The sequence below is a fragment of the Sparus aurata genome, chromosome 19 (assembly GCF_900880675.1).
Source record: "Sparus aurata chromosome 19, fSpaAur1.1, whole genome shotgun sequence".
NCBI lineage: Eukaryota > Metazoa > Chordata > Actinopteri > Spariformes > Sparidae > Sparus > Sparus aurata.
The window spans coordinates 28,899,850-28,918,885 of NC_044205.1; the positions used below are offsets into that span (position 1 = coordinate 28,899,850).

The following is a 19,036-nucleotide window of genomic DNA, read 5'->3' on the forward strand; positions in this document are numbered from 1 at the left end:
TTTTAAACTGCATTATCATATTATTTCAGTGAGGACTCATAAATAACTACAAATAACTAATGTTACCAAAATCTTTTTATGTTTTGTGACGCGTTTCTGGATTTTTTTTTTTTAAATATATATATCGGCTGATATATCAGAATGTCGGATTTTTGAATCACCAAATATTTGTATCGGTCAGGCTCCAATGCTCCACTGTGACTCAGACAGAAACAGTGTTAGTGATCGGGAGTTCAGTCCAGATTCAGACCTTGGAGAAGACATACTTATGTTTACAGTCTGTCTTCTCTTTTGTCAGACTGATCTATGATTTCTAATCTGAGTGATTTTCCTTTATCTCTTCAGAAAGACAGAGGGAAGTGTTTCTGTGGAGGAGCAGCCGTCCTGCTGTTCTTTGTGTCAGGACGTCCTGAAGGATCCAGTCTCTACCAGCTGTGGACACTGGTTCTGCAGACAGTGCATCACCTCATACTGGGACCAGTCTGCTTCATCAGAACACTCCTCCTGTCCCCAGTGTGGAGAAAGATCCAGAACAAGAGCTGGACTGCAGACAGTCAGTCAGACTAACACTGTACAAAGTAAGACTGAACATCTGTCTGCTGATGTCATCATGTCTGAAAACAGGAACTGTTCATTTATTAAAGGAACAACTGTTGTGTTCTGTAGAACATTTAATATTATCATGAATATCATTCATTCAAAAACATTTTTATTTAATCAAGATTCTTGCTCTCAATTTAATCCCAGAATATTTTCTTCTCTTTCAGCTGATAGTGTTCTGCAGGAGGCTTTAGATGAACATAAGATCAGTCTGAGGAGGAGATGTGAACGTGTGACTGAAGGAAGTGATGGAACAGGAAGTGATGAAACAGGAAGTGGAACCCTCCTCAACAGGATCTACACTGAGCTCTACATCACAGAGGGACAGAGTGAAGAGGTTAATACCCAACATGAGGTGAGACAGCTAGAGACAGCTTCCAAGATGGAGACCCTCCATGACACTCCAATCAGGTGCTGCGACATCTTTAAAACCTCACCTGACCAACACAGACGCATCAGAGTGGTTCTGACCAACGGCGTCGCTGGAGTTGGAAAAACCTTCTCGGTGCAGAAGTTCACTCTGGACTGGGCAGAGGGCTCCGAAAACCAAGATGTCAGTCTGCTGGTTCTGCTGTCGTTCAGGGAGCTGAACCTGATCAGAGATGAGCAGTACAGTCTTCTCAGGCTGCTCCATGTTTTCCATCCAACATTACAGAAGGTGACAGCAGAGAAGCTCGCTGTCTGTAAACTTCTCTTCATCTTTGACGGCCTGGATGAAAGCAGACTTTCACTGGATTTCAACAACCATGAGGTCGTGTCTGATGTCACACAGAAGTCATCAGTCAGCGTGCTGCTGACAAACCTCATCCAGGGGAAGCTGCTTCCCTCGGCTCTCGTCTGGATCACTTCCCGACCTGCAGCGGCCAATCAGATCCCTCCTTCATGTGTGGACAGGGTAACAGAAGTACGAGGCTTCACTGACGTCCAGAAGGAGGAGTACTTCAGGAGGAGGTTCAGTGATGAAGATCTGTCCAGCAGAATCATCTCACACATCAAGACCTCCAGGAGCCTCCACATCATGTGTCTGATCCCAGTCTTCTGCTGGATCACTGCTACAGTTCTGGACCACATGTTGACTACAGACCAGAGAGGAGAGCTGCCCAAGACCCTGACTGATATGTACTCACACTTCCTGCTGGTTCAGACAAAGAGGAAGAAGCAGAAGTACGATGAGGGACGTGAGAGGAGTCCACAGGAGCTGACGGAGGCTGACAGGGAAGTTCTTCTGAAGCTGGGGAGGCTGGCGTTTGAACATCTGGAGACAGGAAACATCATGTTCTACCAAGAAGACCTGGAGCGCTGTGGTCTTAATGTCACAGAGGCCTCGGTGTACTCAGGAGTTTGTACAGAGATCTTCAGAAGAGAGAGTGTGATCTTCCAGAAAACAGTCTACTGCTTTGTTCATCTGAGCGTTCAGGAGTTTCTGGCTGCAGTCTACATGTTCCACTGTTACACCAACAGGAACACAAAGGTGCTGGAGGCTTTCATGAAAGACAAAAAAACAAAGTCTGTTTTTGGGAAGATTTCTATGTTTTTTGGTATAAGTGTTGATGGCCATGAGGCCAGTTACCCATCCCTGGATGATTTCCTGAAGAAAGCCATGGAGAAATCCCTTGAAAGTAAAAATGGCCACCTGGACCTGTTTGTTCGCTTCCTTCATGGCCTCTCTCTGGAGTCCAACCAGAGACTCTTAGCAGGTCTGCTGGGTCAGACAGACAACAGTCCAGAACTCATCCAGAGAGCCATCAACAACCTGAAGGAGATGAACAGAGATGATGTCTCTCCTGACAGAATCATCAACATCTTCCACTGTCTGATGGAGATGAACGACCACTCAGTTCATCAGGAGATCCAAGAGTTCCTGAAGTCAGAGAACAGATCAGAGAAGAAAATCTCTGTGATCCACTGCTCAGCTCTGGCCTACATGCTGCAGATGTCAGAGGAGGTTCTGGATGAGTTGGACCTGAAGAAGTACAAAACATCAAAGGAGGGACGACTGAGACTGATTCCAGCTGTGAGGAACTGCAGGAAGGCTGAGTAAGTCCAGATGTGATTATCAAGACTGTAAAACAACATCAGTGTTAGAGTAGAGATCCTCCCTCAAGACACATGTACGACTTAAAATGTAACGGTATGAAAATTTCACACCGCGGTAATAGTGACCAAAATTATCACGGTTATCGGTATACCGCGGTATTTTCTAAAATGTCTTCAAAATGTTGAAAAAACATATAAATTGAAATAATTTCATCAAGATTTACATTTAAATATATTTATTATATATTAAAATAGTCCAAATCCAAAACCTTAACAAAACACTGCAAAATCAACATTAAATAATTATAAAAGAATGTATCAGAACTGTGCAAAATAGGTCATTGGCTTTTTGTGATGAGGGCACATAAGCAGCCTGTTTTTGAAACGTGTCCTTTAATGTCTGCTACAGAGGTAGAATGAGATGTAGTGGCAGCAGCACTCGACTGGCCGGCAGAACCTCTCTGTGAAAAAATGAATAGAAAATGTCATTATTAATTATTACTGTCATTGTTACTTAATACTAAGGGTGCAACCAACAGATCACAAAACTCATAATTTAGATCATATCACTTTTGTGAGGAACAGGTTGGATAATTTTTTAGATCAAAACAAAAAGGATTATTGTTGTTAAATGAATTATGAATACTCTATTTTGGCTCTTAATTCTATCTAGACACATGTTATATTCACCATTTTATATTATTCTTTATATATAGTCTATTCTACAAATAATCCACAAGTATTATATCTGATATTTCTTGTATATTATCTGTCTGTCTCTCTGTCTGCCTGCTCGTCTGTTGTCAGTGGACTCGGTCAGTCTGATTGATCAGATGCTGCTGAGCCACAGGTAGTCCACCCACTAGTGTTTGTCTCAAATCCTCCTCACTGCAACTCTGCATCGATGTTTGGGGAATTATTAGGTCGACTTTAAAAAGTGAAATCTACAATTAATAAGCGGTTCAGATAACGTGCCGAATTACAGATCAACTTCGTTCAGTTATACCACTATCTGGTCAGTTTACATGAGTGACAACAGCAAATTAGACAGAGAAAACTCGACATACACATACATCATGCACCCGAGCTTAAGGTTAGCTTACCTTGCATTTGCTCAACAGTTGAGGGTGATGGTCATAAAGTGAAAGTAAGTAAATTGGAGGTGTTGCCGCCCCTCGCAACAACTTTGTTCTCGCAGCTCCTGCAGACAGGGCTGTCATCCTCGACCAGCTGTCCCTCCCTGAGCATTCTTATAACAACCACAATGCGCCCAGACTGCAGATTTGGTTCTCTTTGAAGGCGGAAAAATGCCGTGAGGACCTCCACTATCATGTCCTCCCTCCGCCATGTCTTCTTCACTACATAACAAGCGCACGTTGCACGCTGCGCATGCGCCGCGAGTTTTCCACGCCGTGGTTACCGACCGCGGCGGTTACCATGGTAATTAAAACTTAAACGGTAACCTTCACCGTCGGGAATTTTACCATGGTTTACCGTGACACCGGTAACCGTTACATCCCTAGATTCAATATGTGTCACGATACACTTTATTACACATAGTTACTGAAAATGTAAAAACAGATGTGAACTACAAGTTGCTGTGTACAGTCACACTAGCCTCATTCACACGGCCCTGTCAGTGCAGGAATCATGCAGCGATTCTCTGCATCACCGTCTGTGTGACAGTTTCACTGCGGCTCTGATCCGCCTCCGGAGGTACAATCAGAACCACAGAGGCGAGCCGGGTTTGGATCAGGTCAACTTATATGAGGAAAGAAATGCTGCAGTTATACGTGGAAAAGCTTCTGTCATCCTGTCTGTCCTACTGACTCTGATCACATTTCTGCCTGAAAATGAATTTCGGTGAATATGTGACGCGATTCAGAGCAAAAAACATGAAAATAAGTGCATTAAATTCTTTTGTGTCACTGAACTTATGTAGATGTCTTCATGAATTGCACAAGTATTCTGACTGTGTCCCTAAACACACAGTAAACATCTTCAGTAAATAAAGTGCTTGTATTAATTTCTTGTGTCACTGTATGAACAGTGTCCTGCAACACCTACAGGAGGTTGTCAGCTTTCACAGCCCGTTTAAAACAAGAATCATTATTTTCAGAATACAGATTGTTGGAGCTGGAAATCGATGAAGCAAATTGCGATTAAATATTACAATATATTGTTGTATTGACATTTTAGCACAGCTGTAATTATTATTCATTTATTTAGCACTGAAAATAAATCATTAACTGAAGTTACTGGTAGATGAAAAGCAGAGTGACATCAAAGTTGTGTTAAACACATGCGAGCACATAACTGAGATAAAAACATACAAGTGCAGTTACAACTTAGTGAATTTACAGTTAATCAACATCATGTTAAAATAGAGTTAAACAAACAAATCACAGCATCTTTGTTATTAGAATATGACACTTTACATTACAGCTGTTTGATGGACACTTTTGTGTAAAGCCTCAGTTTCTGTTCATCATGTTGCTGGTTTGGGTTTGACATGTGGACAGGAGGTGCTCAGTTTTAAACCACAGACCTGCTGATCAGTGACTGACCAGCTCAGACTCAACAACTGACCAGCTGATCACAGCCACTCATGTTCATTGGTCGCAAATTTGCGACACACCGCGGTACTGAACAAAACAGCTGTTTTCTCCCAATAGAGTGTTACATGTCGTTCATACTCCCCACCACTAGTTGGCAGACATCCTATACTTAGACCTTAGCTCATAAAAACGTCTTGCTTCAATGCAAAATGTTCGAGGAAGTCCCATGCAAACTGTGGGGTGAGAGAGCGGAGACAGTGCGCCAGGAAGCCATTTTGCTGAAGGGGTATTGCTGGATTCAGACGTTATTGAGACGAAATAAACGACAATGGCATGCAAAAAGTTGACATTTAGGGAAGTGATTGAGCTCCTATTCGGTGATTCTGATTCTGAAGTGGAAAATCTAGCTTTGGGAGATGACGGTCGGTTGATTAGTGAGCTTGCTAGTCGCGGTGCGTCTTTGCATAGCAATGGCGGTGCCGCGCAGAGCGAGGAAAACGCACAAGCACTAACACACGATCCTTTGCCCAATAGGTGGGAATGGAAATGATACACCAACTCGTAGTATCAATAGGGAAACGAATGGATGTGGTAGAAGTAGCGGTGGTGGTGAGAATAGCGCTGGGTGTCAGCGTTAATGTTCACTCTTTCCACCGCGACGGTCACGTAGCCTCCATCCGCGGCAGCGGTGCAGCTATGCGCCGCAGCATTGTTCACAAAGCACACACGAGTCCAACTCTTCTCACAACACTAGAGGAGATAGCAGGGGGAGACGTGGGCAAAGTGTTCGTAGAAAGGCTGATGGGTGTCGTAGGGGCAACAGGGGAAGGCAGAACAGGGCTGGAAATGATGATGATGATAATGGTAATGGTGGCTGGGCTTACTTGAGAGATGAAGTATATGGATAAAGCCCTTTGATGAGCAAATTGGATATCGTGGTGACAGAAGCTAAGCAATGATTCAAGGTCTATAGTTTTTTTTGTCCCTCTTTCTGACTGATGATTTCTGGTATCTTATAACAATGGAGACAATGCTCATCAGTATTTAGCTGACATGAACTAATTCCAAGTTCACGGTTTCATGAATGGTATGATGTAATGTAAATGTAAATATATATATATATATATATATATATATATATATATATATATATATATGTATGATATATATATATATATATTATATATATATAGATGTATATATATATATATATATATATATATATATATATATATATATGTATATATATATATATATATATATATATATATATGTATATATGTATGTATATATATATATATATGTATGTATATGTATGTATATATGTGTGTATATATATATATAATATATATATATATATATATATATATAGTTCTTATTGTCTCTATGCCTTGCAATGAGAGGCTCCACACTACAAATATTACAAACTTTTATCTGGATAGATGGGCACAGATAAGGCCTCTGCAGCTAAAAGACGCCCTACTGTTATTATCATATAATAATAATAATAATAATAATAATAATAATAATAATAAGGAAGAAGAGAAGAGAAAACAAGAAAAAGGGAAGAAAAAAAAGTGTCCTCCAATGGGGGGGGATGGTGGGTAAAAAAACGCATACTGTTTACATGAGTTTTGTGGTGTACTAATAGTTCTAGTTTACGACTGTTGGCTTACAATTTACTTTTTCCCTGTTCATTTGATGTGTGGACAACATAACAAATGGATGGAGGGGATGAATCTGATGAAATAGGTTCAACTCTCTTTCAAAATACCAGGTATTTCATGGAAATTACATAATCCAATATGGCCGCCACCATATGACGTCATAATATGCAAATTAGATAGGAAAAATTACTCCCTCATAAACTTTAGGTCATTCTCAATATTGTCTCATTTACACTTTGTCTCTATCTCAAACTACATTCAAGCCAGAGCCTTCTGAAATTTAGATGTCAAAATCTAGTATTTTTTTAATAAAACCCGGCGCCTAAAGGGTTATAAACATGTAGCGTCTATTTTTTATGATGAGAATTTATAGTTTTTCTCTGTCATCCACAGATTTTTTAACTGTGGAACTCTCAGAGATTCACTGTGAAGTCGTGGCCTCAGCTCTGAGGTCCAACCCCCCTCCCCATCTGAGAGAGCTGGACCTGAGTCACAACAGCCTGCCGGATTCAGGAGTGAAGCTGCTGTGTTCTGACTGAAGAGTCCAACTGTAAACTGGAGGTTCTGAGGTCAGTTCATGTCTTTTTCTCTCATACACTGTATATCTACCTGATTTAAATCTCTCACAGAGGTTTTGAATTTCCTTCAGTTCTCTTGTTTTCTGTGTTTATCTGAGCACAAATCACGCAGCTCTTTTTAATGTTTGTCAGTCTGAACATTTGATTCAGAATTCAGTCTGAACTCAAACTGGGTTGTTGTTAGTACAGAAACTGAAGGATTTATCTGTTATTGTGCTGCAGAATGAAATCAACATCTAAATTCTTGGGACACATCTACATATGAAAAGTTAAAAGAAAATGTCTTTTATACATAACCTTCAGGGACACAGTGTAACTTCTACATTTATACATAAAGTCAGTCTCTGTCACACACACACACACACACACATGGAGGATACAAACACACTCTTACCTTACAGCAGCACACAGAGACTGTAAAGCTTATTTCCTAATGCAGCTGTTTGAAGCATCATATCTGATCTGTCACCAACAAGTAATGATGCCTCCATTCAGTTAGGATGTCACTTGTGAACAGGAGAATAAATTATACACTATCTGTACAGTAAGGTAGGATTAAGAGATGGAGCATCTTACTTTACTGAGTAAAGTTTAGAAGATGATTTAGGATGAAGCTCAGAGTCAGTCAGCTGATGTTGATGGAGTTGATGATGATGAAGTCTGAATGTGAGCAGAGAGTGAGTGCTGAACAGCTGTTTGTAAAGTGAATGCATTTACTTAAATATGTATTCAGGGCTTAAAGTATTCCGGCACCGTGCCGGATTTCCAGCGTGCAGCGTTTGGCTGCGGGAAAAAATGTCCTATATTCATACTTGAAAACAGTCGGTTGTGGAAAAATAGGGAGATTTTTTTCATCGGTGTATCGGCCCAAGTAACAAGGGTCCTTCCCCAGGTGTGTGTTTTATTTGTCATCATTTCTTGCCTTGTATTTTAAAACCACACATGTCCAAAATTCTTAGAACAGTCAGTGTTTCCCCTAAATTTTTTGTAGCAGCTGTGCTCTGAGTTGATAACCCAGCAACACTAGGGGGTTCGGGGGGCATGCCCGCCTGGGAGAACATTTTGAAAAATGACCCTTTAAATGTCACCTAGTGGTGAGATTTAAAGGGTCATTAAAAAAAAAAGAAATCTTTTCAGAATTCGGAATCAGAATCTAAGACATTAGACAAAAATAGTGTAGAAGCTGACATTGCTGCTTGAAAATATGTGAACCTCTTGAGTTTTAGAGAACTTTCTTAACACTATTTTCAGAAGTCAGTGGGCCACATGACATGGAAAGCTATTGAGAAAAAAATCATCATTTCTCCATGTTTAATATTCATATAAAATAGAGGAAGCACTAAATACAATAACAATAGGTGTGTCTCATTCGTCCAGTTTACTAATACAATCTGCTGCTGGAGTCACTGGGTCACATGACATGGAAGATATTGAAAACATGTAATTATTTTGTATTAATATATTTATGCTAAGTAATTTAATGACGGTCCCTAATCAGTCTCAGTGATTCAGCGCGGCTCTGGGAGGTGGCTAACCGCCTGCCTGCTGCTCACAACTGGGTGAACCGCAGTAAAGTCCTCAGCTTGACCCGAGTGAAGATCCACCGAATATCCAACCCTGAAAACTAACTTCAGTGAGTGCAATGAGTCGCCTGTTGCAGCTTTGAATAGGATGAAGGAGATATTCATCACGCAACTTAAACGCTGACTTGTAGAATGATACAAATAGCAGTAATGACAAGAATAATCGAGTTCAGGCTAATTTACAGTGTAGTGCTTTCACTGGGTGCACTTAAATTCGCCATTCGCCCCCTGTGATATTAAACTGACAGAATCATGTCATCATCAAAATCAAATGTCAGTATGGTTACCAACACCTGACGGATGTGCATGATTCACGAGAGCCCTCATTTCAGGTCAGAAAAGCCGGATTGCCAGAAACTAACATTATTAGCCAATCAGAAGTGAAGTGGGGCGGGTCTTGGAAAAATGTGCTTCAACCGAGTCTGCTGCATGGATCCCCGTGCAGAGACGAGTGATGGGAACGGCAGTTTCTTTTACTGTACTGAATCTCTAGAATCTGTTCATTAAAATGATTCGTTCAAAAGATTCACCGAATCGTTCTGTGCTCTCCAACTCCCCGAACTGATAAGCAGCCAACGATCCGTCATTCAGTTCATTAATCCCTGAGGTTCACGTTCCCTTACTGAGGGACGGTGCGTTCACGGACTATAGGTACACAATCGTTCGCGGGAGACGCAGCGCTGCTTTGAGTGGTATACATGCACTGAAATTATTATAACGGTGAAAGTGTCCTCTGTGCACCGTAAAGAACCACTTAACATGATGCTACACACGGATGTTAGCAACATGGATGTTAGCAACACAGCGCTAGCAGTACGGTTACTGAACGTGAATCAACTCCTCTGCCCTGAGTGAGTGAGTGACACAGCGCCACTTCAGCACAGTACGTGACGAGAATCACGTCCTCAGCGACGCGAATCATGAGTGAGTGACAGCGCGAACGTGATTCACGTCCTGGCAGCCCTCGTTCGCGAACAACCTTTTTTTTTTTTTCTTTTCCAAAAACTTTATTGAAAGTTGCCAGCACATACAAATGCATGCCAACAATACAACTATGCTGGTGTAATCATGAGAACACAGAAATAGAACAAAATGTTTACATTCAAAGGTAAACAACGGGACATGAAAGGTGACGAAAAAGAGAGAGAGAGAGAGAATAACAAAAAGAGCGCGAGAGTATGACAATCAGATTACGTAAACACTTTATAGGTACAGCATACATTAAGAGTTTTGATGGCTTTTTTTTCTTTGAGGGGGAAATTGTTGAGATATATTGTTCCATTTCTTTTAAAAACAAAGAGAAATTTGGTTTTTTGTTTGTGAACTTACACTTGTGAATGTGAAACTTAGCGAGCAGTAGAATTAGATTAACAAGAAAGAAAGCATTCTCATCTTTGCTACTGTGATCACAAGCACCAAACAAAACATTTTTATAGTATAAGACAAAGTCTGGGAAAATACAAGCAACTATAAATTTATTAATTTCATTCCACAGTTCACGAGTAAATTCACAGTACCAAAATAAATGAGAGCATGTTTCAGGAAGAGATTCGCAGAAGGAGCATTTTACATCAATGTCATTCTTCAATTTTTGTAAGAAGTGTTTGACTGGATAGAATCTGTGGATCAGCTTAAATGAAACTTCCTTTACCTTATTAGTAAGAAGAAACTTCTGTGGCAATGACCAGACTTTTTTCCAATTAATATTACTTACAAAATTGCTCCAGTAAAATGTTGCTGTAGGGACAGAAACCAAATCCCCCTGAAACAAGGCTCTCACTTTCAAATTCATACCTCTATTGAGAGAAAAGCAGAGTTTACCTAATGAAGTTTCTAATGGATCAGAAGGTGACAATGACAGGGGTGGAGAGTGGTCAGCATTCTTAAATTATACATAAACCAGATGGTATTGCATCAAAACTATAGAAAATTCTTTTGGAGTTACAGGTATATTTATTGGGCGAGAAATTCAGAGTAATTGTACAGAAGTCCCCTACTATCAAATAACTGACTCACCAAAAGGATACCATTGCTACCAGATAGCAAATACTATCTGCTTCACTCAGCTGATTAATATCAGGAATAGAGTCAAAAAAGTCAGAGCTAGATTGATGGCAGTACTTGGAGGTATAAAGATTACTGTAAAATTCAGCACAATAATTAGCTATTCTCTTTTGATCTTCAGTAACTAACCCATCCAATTTCAATTGTTGTATAGCATTGTTTTTAGCCTGTTGTTTTTCTAATCTGAAAAAGAAGGCAGAGTTCTGTTCTATGGAGGACCAAACCTGACATAAGTATAAATAAATAAATAAATAAATGCATAAATGCATAAATAAATACATAAATACATAAATAAATGCTGAAATAAATGTATAAATAAATAAATAAATACATGCATAAATGCATAAATAAATACATAAATAAATAAATAAATGCTGAAATAAATGTATAAATGAATAAATAAATGCATAAATAAATACATGCATAAATAAATGAATAAATAAATAAATGCTGAAATAAATGTATAAATAAATAAATAAAAGTATAAATAAAAGAATAAATGCTTTTTATTTATTTATACATTTCTGTTCACCTACATTTATTTATTTCTGTATTTCTGTTCACCTACATTTATTTATTTCTGTATTTCTGTGACCATATGTAAATGAGGAGGTAGGAGGTCCTAACTTCAGTCAAGAGCATGATTGGTTACAGGAGCGTGCCCGATGAGGGTCTACTACTTCTGCCTTACTAGCGGCGCTGATTCCTGTACACTGTACAGGAATGTTGCTGGCTACCAGCAAGCCCGCTCAGCTAACTGTTAGCTGCAGTTGTTGACATTTGTTCATGTAGCTCTGGTTTAGTTATGAATTTGACTGGCGTTCATTTTAACTTGCGAGGGTCCCAGGTGTGCTGGTGGTGTGGTTAAGAATCCCGTCTGGAGAGAGAGGGGTCCTCAGCCATGTCCGCTAACCAGGAAAACATTCTGCTCATCGCTCCAAGTCATGTATATGTGTATTCTAGACGAGCGCTACAGAGCACAAATCGTCCAAAAGTGCATGTTGTCGGTCTCATATCTTTGTCGTGAATGTCTGTACTCTGAAATAACTCATGGGTGGAACAGGCTGAGGCATTTGTTCACGCCGAGCGGCTCGAGAGCGGAGTGGAGACCCCTTTTAGCTCTTATGTTAGCTGTTAGCTGCTCGCTGTAGCGCAGCGTCCAGGCTATCTTGTGACACTGGTTACCAACGGGTATTTTTCATTCCGCACTGTTCAAATGGTCGCTTAAAGCCATCGTACCGAGCCGCATACATCGTTATAAGCTGAAGCTAAGTCAGTGTGAAAACTGTACACTGTCATACAGCCTGCTGGTCAAACAGTCTGCAGAGTACGTTGACATCCAGCCCGAGCTCAGCGTGAGGTCAATCAGCTGTGGCAAATCGTGAGACGTCCAGATCAACCTGTGATACAAACACCAGTAGCGACAATGGTTCATAGGAAAGCCCAGACATGTATCTCACTCTCGGTGGTAACATGTGTCAACAGTTAACCTGGACGCTACGCTCTTAGCGCTACAGCGAGCAGCTAAAAGCTAACTGCTAACAGCGGTGTCCACGCCGCTCTCGAGCCGCTCGGCATGAACAAATGCTTAATACTGTTCCACACATGAGTTGTTTAAGAGTACAGAGATTCACGACAAAGATATGAGACCGACAACATGCACTTTTGGACGATTTGTGCTCTGTAGCGCTCGTCTAGCAGTGGTTTGCAAGTCGCAGCCCCGGCTTCTCCGTGTGGATAGAAGTGTTCGAGCCACGTCAAAACGAATACACGTATACACGACTTGGAGCGATGAGCAGAATGTTTTTCCTGGTTAGCGGACATGGCTCTCCAGACAGGATTCTCAAACCACACCACCAGCACATCTGGGACCCTCGCAAGTTAAAATGAACGCCAGTTAACCTGTCACACTGGTCGAGGCCATTAAGCTAACTGGAGCTGTTTACAACGTTACAGAGAGCGAGGCTTGAGATCAGGAATCGTTTGCTTTTGTCTGGCTCTCCGATTTGACCAATCATGCTCTTGACTGAGGTCAGGACCTCCTACCTCCTCATTTACATATGGACACAGAAATACAGAAATAAATATATGTAGGTGAACAGAAATACAGAAATAAATATATGTAGGTGAACAGAAATGTATAAATAAATAAAAAGCATTTATTCTTTTATTAAAACTTTTATTTATTTATTTATTTATACATTTATTTCAGCATTTATTTATTTATTCATTTATTTATGCATGTATTTATTTATGCATTTATTTATTCATACATTTATTTATTTAGTTCAGCATTTATTTATGTATTTATTTATTTATGTATTTATTTATGCATTTATGCATTTATTATTTATGTATTTATTTATACTTGTGTCAGGTTTGCTCCTCCATACTGTTCACCTTCTTCAAGCCATCTTCTACGCGATCTAACAAACGCTCCTTCAGCTTTTCGCTTGTAAATCTCATCCAACCTATGCTGTTGCTCAGTAAGCTCAATCTTTTCTGACTCACTGAGAGCCTCTAGTGGTTTGGATGATAAAGAAGTAATCTTAAGTATTGTGTCATTTTCTTCTGCTCTTCTTATTTTTGCCAAGTCACCACTGTATTTTCTCAGATACTTAGCAATCTCATATTTCATTAATTCCCAATTATTGCTATATACTTTTTCAGTCAGAGCTTTATTCCAATACTGTCTGATCAATCTTTCAATTTCAGTAGTTACATCTTTATATTTAAGAATGGTGCTATTAAGTTTCCAGTATGAGGATTTAGCAGAGGAGGGAGAAGACAAAAAAGGAATATTTATACTGATAGTTTTATGATCAGCTATCGGCGAAGGTAGAATGTCCGTTAAGACATTTTTCAAATCTTTAGAGACCAGCCAATATTCAATACGTGACAAGCTAGACATTGACTTGTTGTGCCATGTATAGAATTTCTGTGATACATGTGTATCTCTCCAAACATCAGTTAAAATAAATCTATCAATAAACCTCTTCAAATGAGAACTGGAGGAGTCGGCTTTCCTCGGTGGCCACCTGTCCATTTGATTATCCAGTGTAATATTGAAATCTCCACCAAGTAGTATTGAAGAATTTGGACATTTTGAGAGCCAGTGGAGCAGTTTTTTTCTAATGTATCAATATAAGTGATATTTTCTGCTTGTGAATTGAATCCATACACATTAACTAAAATGTTATTTGAATTTGCAATCTCTAGAACAAGGAATATAAAATGACCATCTTTGTCACAGTCTGAAAGTAAAACTTTCCCATTAAAACGATTTCTCAAAATGCAAACACCGGCTGAACCTTCTGACCCATGGGACATCCATAAATCCCCCCCCCACTGAGACCTCCAAAAATTAAGATCTTGTTCAGATGAGTGGGATTCTTGTATAAATCAAAAATCAGTGTTATACTGCTTGCAATATATAAAATGTAGCTTTACGTTTGACATGGTCTCTTAGGCCTCTTGCATTTAGTGCAATAACAGATAAAGACATGAAGGAAGAGAAGGAGGAATAGAAAAGTAAAATAGGATTAAGTGCAAAACCAAGTAAAGTGAATTTACGGTCCTTAAAATGTACTTACTAACCAGGAGATGAGAAGGGCAACCCTTTTTTTTTCCTTAAATGGTCGCAAACCTATAGTGCGGTTTCAAGTAAAGTAATAGCCTGAGGAGACAGTAAAATATAGGCTACTCTCTGTAGCAATATCCTCACAAAAAATAACCAAGGCCACTTTTTTCTTTCTCTTTTAAACAGAGGTAGGTGCATTTTAAGGTAAGTAAACAACTAAAAACAGCTGCATTAAACTGTACTTAGAAACGACTTTTATAAAGCACATGTATATCTTCAAAATTATAATACAGTAAAATAAAATAGCAGCTTTTAACTTGAAGGTACCTAAGTACTCCTTACTAGTATTGCCTTGCCACTGAAATTAAATGTCAACTGTAAAAAAAAAAAAAAACAATCCACTGGCATTATTCCAGAATAGAGAAGAAATGAAAGGTCATATTGCAAACCTTATGATAACACCCTCATTGGCTCACCAGTCATATTTCTATGGTGGGAAAATTTCAGCTCCATTTACAAAAGCACGGCCACCAACGAAGAAAGCCAGCTTGTTTTCTTTACGTGCCTTTTCCACAGCCGGTTCCTCTTGTGTCTGTCCTCTGCCAGCTTCAGGTTGTTGCTCTTCAGGAAGGATGATTTTTTCGCTGCACGCCAGATGGCATCTCGATAAATTCGGGAGGTGAACTGCATTATGATGCCTCTGGGTTGGTTGTTGGTCGGCTTCCTGGGCCCAAGGCGATGTACCGTATCAACGACGTCTGGTAGTTTTATCTTTGGCCTCTGGAAGAAGAGCCTGGCACACCTGGATGACTTCTTGCGCACGTCCTGCTTTTCCTTCTCCTCCAAGCCGTAGAGTTTCAGGTTCCAGCGGCGGGTGGTAGCTCTCAGATGAGCTAAGCGTTTCTCTCGTGTGTCACGGCTCGCTTCGTGTTCTTTAATCTTAGACTCGATGCGATCAACTCTGTGCTTCATGGTCTTTATATCAGCACAGATAAACTCTAATGCTTCCGTGAGACCTGTAATCTGTGTAGCGTTTTCTTTGACCGCTGCTTTGACTTCTGCAATCACACTTGAGTTGTTACACCATCTTTTCCAGGGCGTCCGCTCTGTTGTTTATCACTTGAGAGAGAGGAAAACTGGGAGAAGATGGTAGCTGTCTCCGTGTCTTCAACTCTTCTCTGCTTTACTGCGGGAGGCTTAGTCGGTGTAATGGGGAAGAGGTGGAAACTCTTCTTCCATAAATGATACCTGTACTTGGCCGTTATCCGCGTCGAAATAGTTCATGCATGCTGTCAGTGAGTGTATTCTTGGCTCCAGCTAGCCCGTCAGTAGCGGGGGGCGTGGGCGTAGCAGGTTTGCTAACAGAGTTAGTGGGACTCGCTAGCATCTTTAAAAACATCGCTTTTTCTTCTGTCGGAGCTTTTCATTTGGGTTTCGACATTTTCCAGAAGTAGCCGGGTAAAGATACTGTCGTTATCAGTTAAGGTAATTCGTCTGTTCGCACCCTACACTTAAAAAAAAACAGTTAAGTTTGCGAAGCTCATCCAAACGCGTGTGATCAGAGCGCCATCTTGTCGCGCTCCGTTCGCGAACGACCTGTTGAGGACGTGAATCACGTTCGCGCTGTCACCGAAGCTGCTGTCATCCGACTCGGCTCTCAGCCAGCGGAGGCTGCAGAGGGAGGAGGGGGGGCGGGGACAACCGCAAGTGATGGTGATTGGCTCTCTAAGGTAGAGTGAGAGTTTGCAGGCCAATCAGAGGCAGAGCTCAGTTTACACACAAGCAACACACGCACACAGCAGCCTCACACACAAACTAGCAGAGGTGAGCTGCAGCAATGAAGAGTCCGGAGGGAAGTTAACGTTTTCAAAGTGGAAGTACAGACAATACTTTAATCTCTTTGTCCACGTCTGTTGTAAACAACTCTGATCTAATGAATCATCTCTCAGCAGCACACGCTTCTACAACACTAACACTGGACAAAAACTCTGTTGCTGACGCTGTTGATGATGACAGCAGGCCAGGTGTGGCTAACGTGAGCTCCGCTAACAGCTTCACTAAAACTTGTTGACACAGACTGAAGTGAATGCAAATGATAGACAGGTATGTTGTTGAGAACTTGCTCCTATTATCATCAGCTGACTCAGACTCCTTCAGAGCTTCACTTGTAAAATATCAGGGAGAACAGGAGCCGGTCCGCCATAAAGAAGACATTTTCTAAATACATATGTAGATGCTGAGTAGCTGAAGTGACTGCCGAGCTCAAAAGGGGGAAGAAATAAAAGTAACGCAATAGTTACTTTTCCTGGTAACTAGTTACTTTTATAGTGGAGTAATTCCGTTACTTACTCAGTTACTTTTGGAGGGAAGTAACTAGTAACTATAACTAATTACTTTTTAAAAGTAACGTGCCCAACACTGTCCAACACACAACATGATTACCGGAGCAACAACCACAGCTGACGTACCGGCATCAATGACTGACCGTGTGTGGGAGACTTGAAAACACCTTAAAATACCAAATAACAGCCGGGCCGTTTAACAGACCAGGCGGCAATTTGGGACAGGCGTTTAATTCCTTCCTCTCAAAAATCCGGGATGAAAATGTCACAAACTTCTCCAGCTTCTCTGTGAATTCTCTGGCATCCTTCTGGGCAATAGTTGTCATCTGCAAGTGAAGTTGTTGCGGCGGAGGAAACGATTCAGCCAACCAGCACTCGCTGCAAACTCCTCATCTCTGCTGTCACTCACGGTGGCGGACATTTGTTTCTCCATCGCCCAGATCATTTTGCGGGACACTCTCTCGTGTTGTGCCCGTTTGCTGATAACTCATCCCCGCATGTTTATCTCAGGCTCCTCGCTAGCCTTCTTCCTCCCTCCAGCAGGCAGCCTGGCCCTGTTGCTGTCCTCCTCGGACAGACGCTGAAGCTCAGTTTCTCTCACTCTCTTCTGGTCGACAGAGAAACATCTAGCAGCTGCTTCTCCAGAGTTTTCCTCTGCATATTTTAAGACAGAAAGTTTGAATTTCAAGTGGTACTTTTTATTGTGTTGCTGCACCGGAGCCATGGCGATCATCAGTGTGATACTGACTGACAGAAAGCAGCACAACACGTGAAAAAGGCGAAGAAGAAAAACGTGCAGTGTCAGTGGTCACGTCTTCTTCCTTGATTTAAATAAATAAATAAATTAGACCCGACATTTATTTGGAACCGGCGGTTATTCACCAACATATACACCTGCACCCGGCGTTTAAAGGGACCCTGCGGTTCATTGAAACCCGGATATTATTTGGTCATTTACGGGACGCATGTGCACGTTCATCGCAGAACATGATTTGTCTTTCAAGCTCTCCCAACACCTGGTAAATGGATGTAAAAAATTCAATATTTGAAGATAAAATTGTTCTGACAAAACTGTCAATGGAGTAAAAACTCAACACAGGAAAGTGATTATAGCCAATGCCTCAGTTCTTATGCTGGAACTGAAAGATGTCCTGCCATGTCTTCCAGTATGATCTAAAGATATTGATCATTTTAAATACTTTTAATGATAAATGTTTAATAATTGTATTGATCCAGACCTGACTGAGATCAGCAGCTTGTTATTAATCTGTGTTGACATGAACAGCTGTATGAATGTTGTGCTGACATGTGGATGATGTCTGTAGAAGGCTGATGATGATCCACAATAACACAATGACAAAGTCTCTCTACTCATTTTAGAGAAAAGCTCATTGATGAGGACACAGTAATGTTGAGCTACACATTTAAAACCTGAACACATCTGACTGGATTATAAAGTGATTTTTATCTCCATCATTTATTCTTTATTCAGATTGAGTGGCTGCAGTTTGTCAGAGATCAGCTGTGCTTCTCTGGCCTCAGCTCTGAAGTCCAACCCCTCCCATCTGAGAGAGCTGCAGCTGACCTGGAACAACCTGAAGGATTCAGGAGTGAAGCTGCTTTGTGATTTTCTACAGAGTCCAAACTGTAGACTGGAGACTCTGAGGTCAGTTCACTGACTCTGTTACTGTTGTGTTAATATTTGAGTTTACATTCATACATTACTTACATCCATAAAGTTATAAATCTCCTTTGGTTCATATTTTCATGTTTTTTCAATCTAAATTCAGTCTGTTTCTTAAAATAACTGTAGAAAATGTTCAGTTAGTTGTTAAAGTAAATTCATGTTTATGATTTAATCTGTTAACAGAAGATCCTCTGAACTAACATTTGATTTACACACATTGGATTATAAAGTGATTTTTATCTCCATCATTTATTCTTTATTCAGCTTGTGGGGCTGCAGTTTGTCAGAGATCAGCTGTGCTTCTCTGGCCTCAGCTCTGAAGTCCAACCCCTCCCATCTG

The 19,036-nt window shown here is 40.6% G+C and overlaps 1 protein-coding gene across 1 annotated transcript in view; it reads left to right on the plus strand.

Moving 5' to 3' along the window:
- The window catches only part of LOC115569889 (NACHT, LRR and PYD domains-containing protein 14-like), a 75,362-nt gene that overhangs the window by 4,982 nt on the left and 51,344 nt on the right, over positions 1–19,036 (plus strand). Inside the window, exons 3-4 of the mRNA XM_030398096.1 lie at positions 361–515; positions 768–2,637. Coding sequence (XP_030253956.1) covers positions 361–515; positions 768–2,637 — 2,025 coding nt within the window. The remainder of the gene's footprint in view (positions 1–360; positions 516–767; positions 2,638–19,036) is intronic.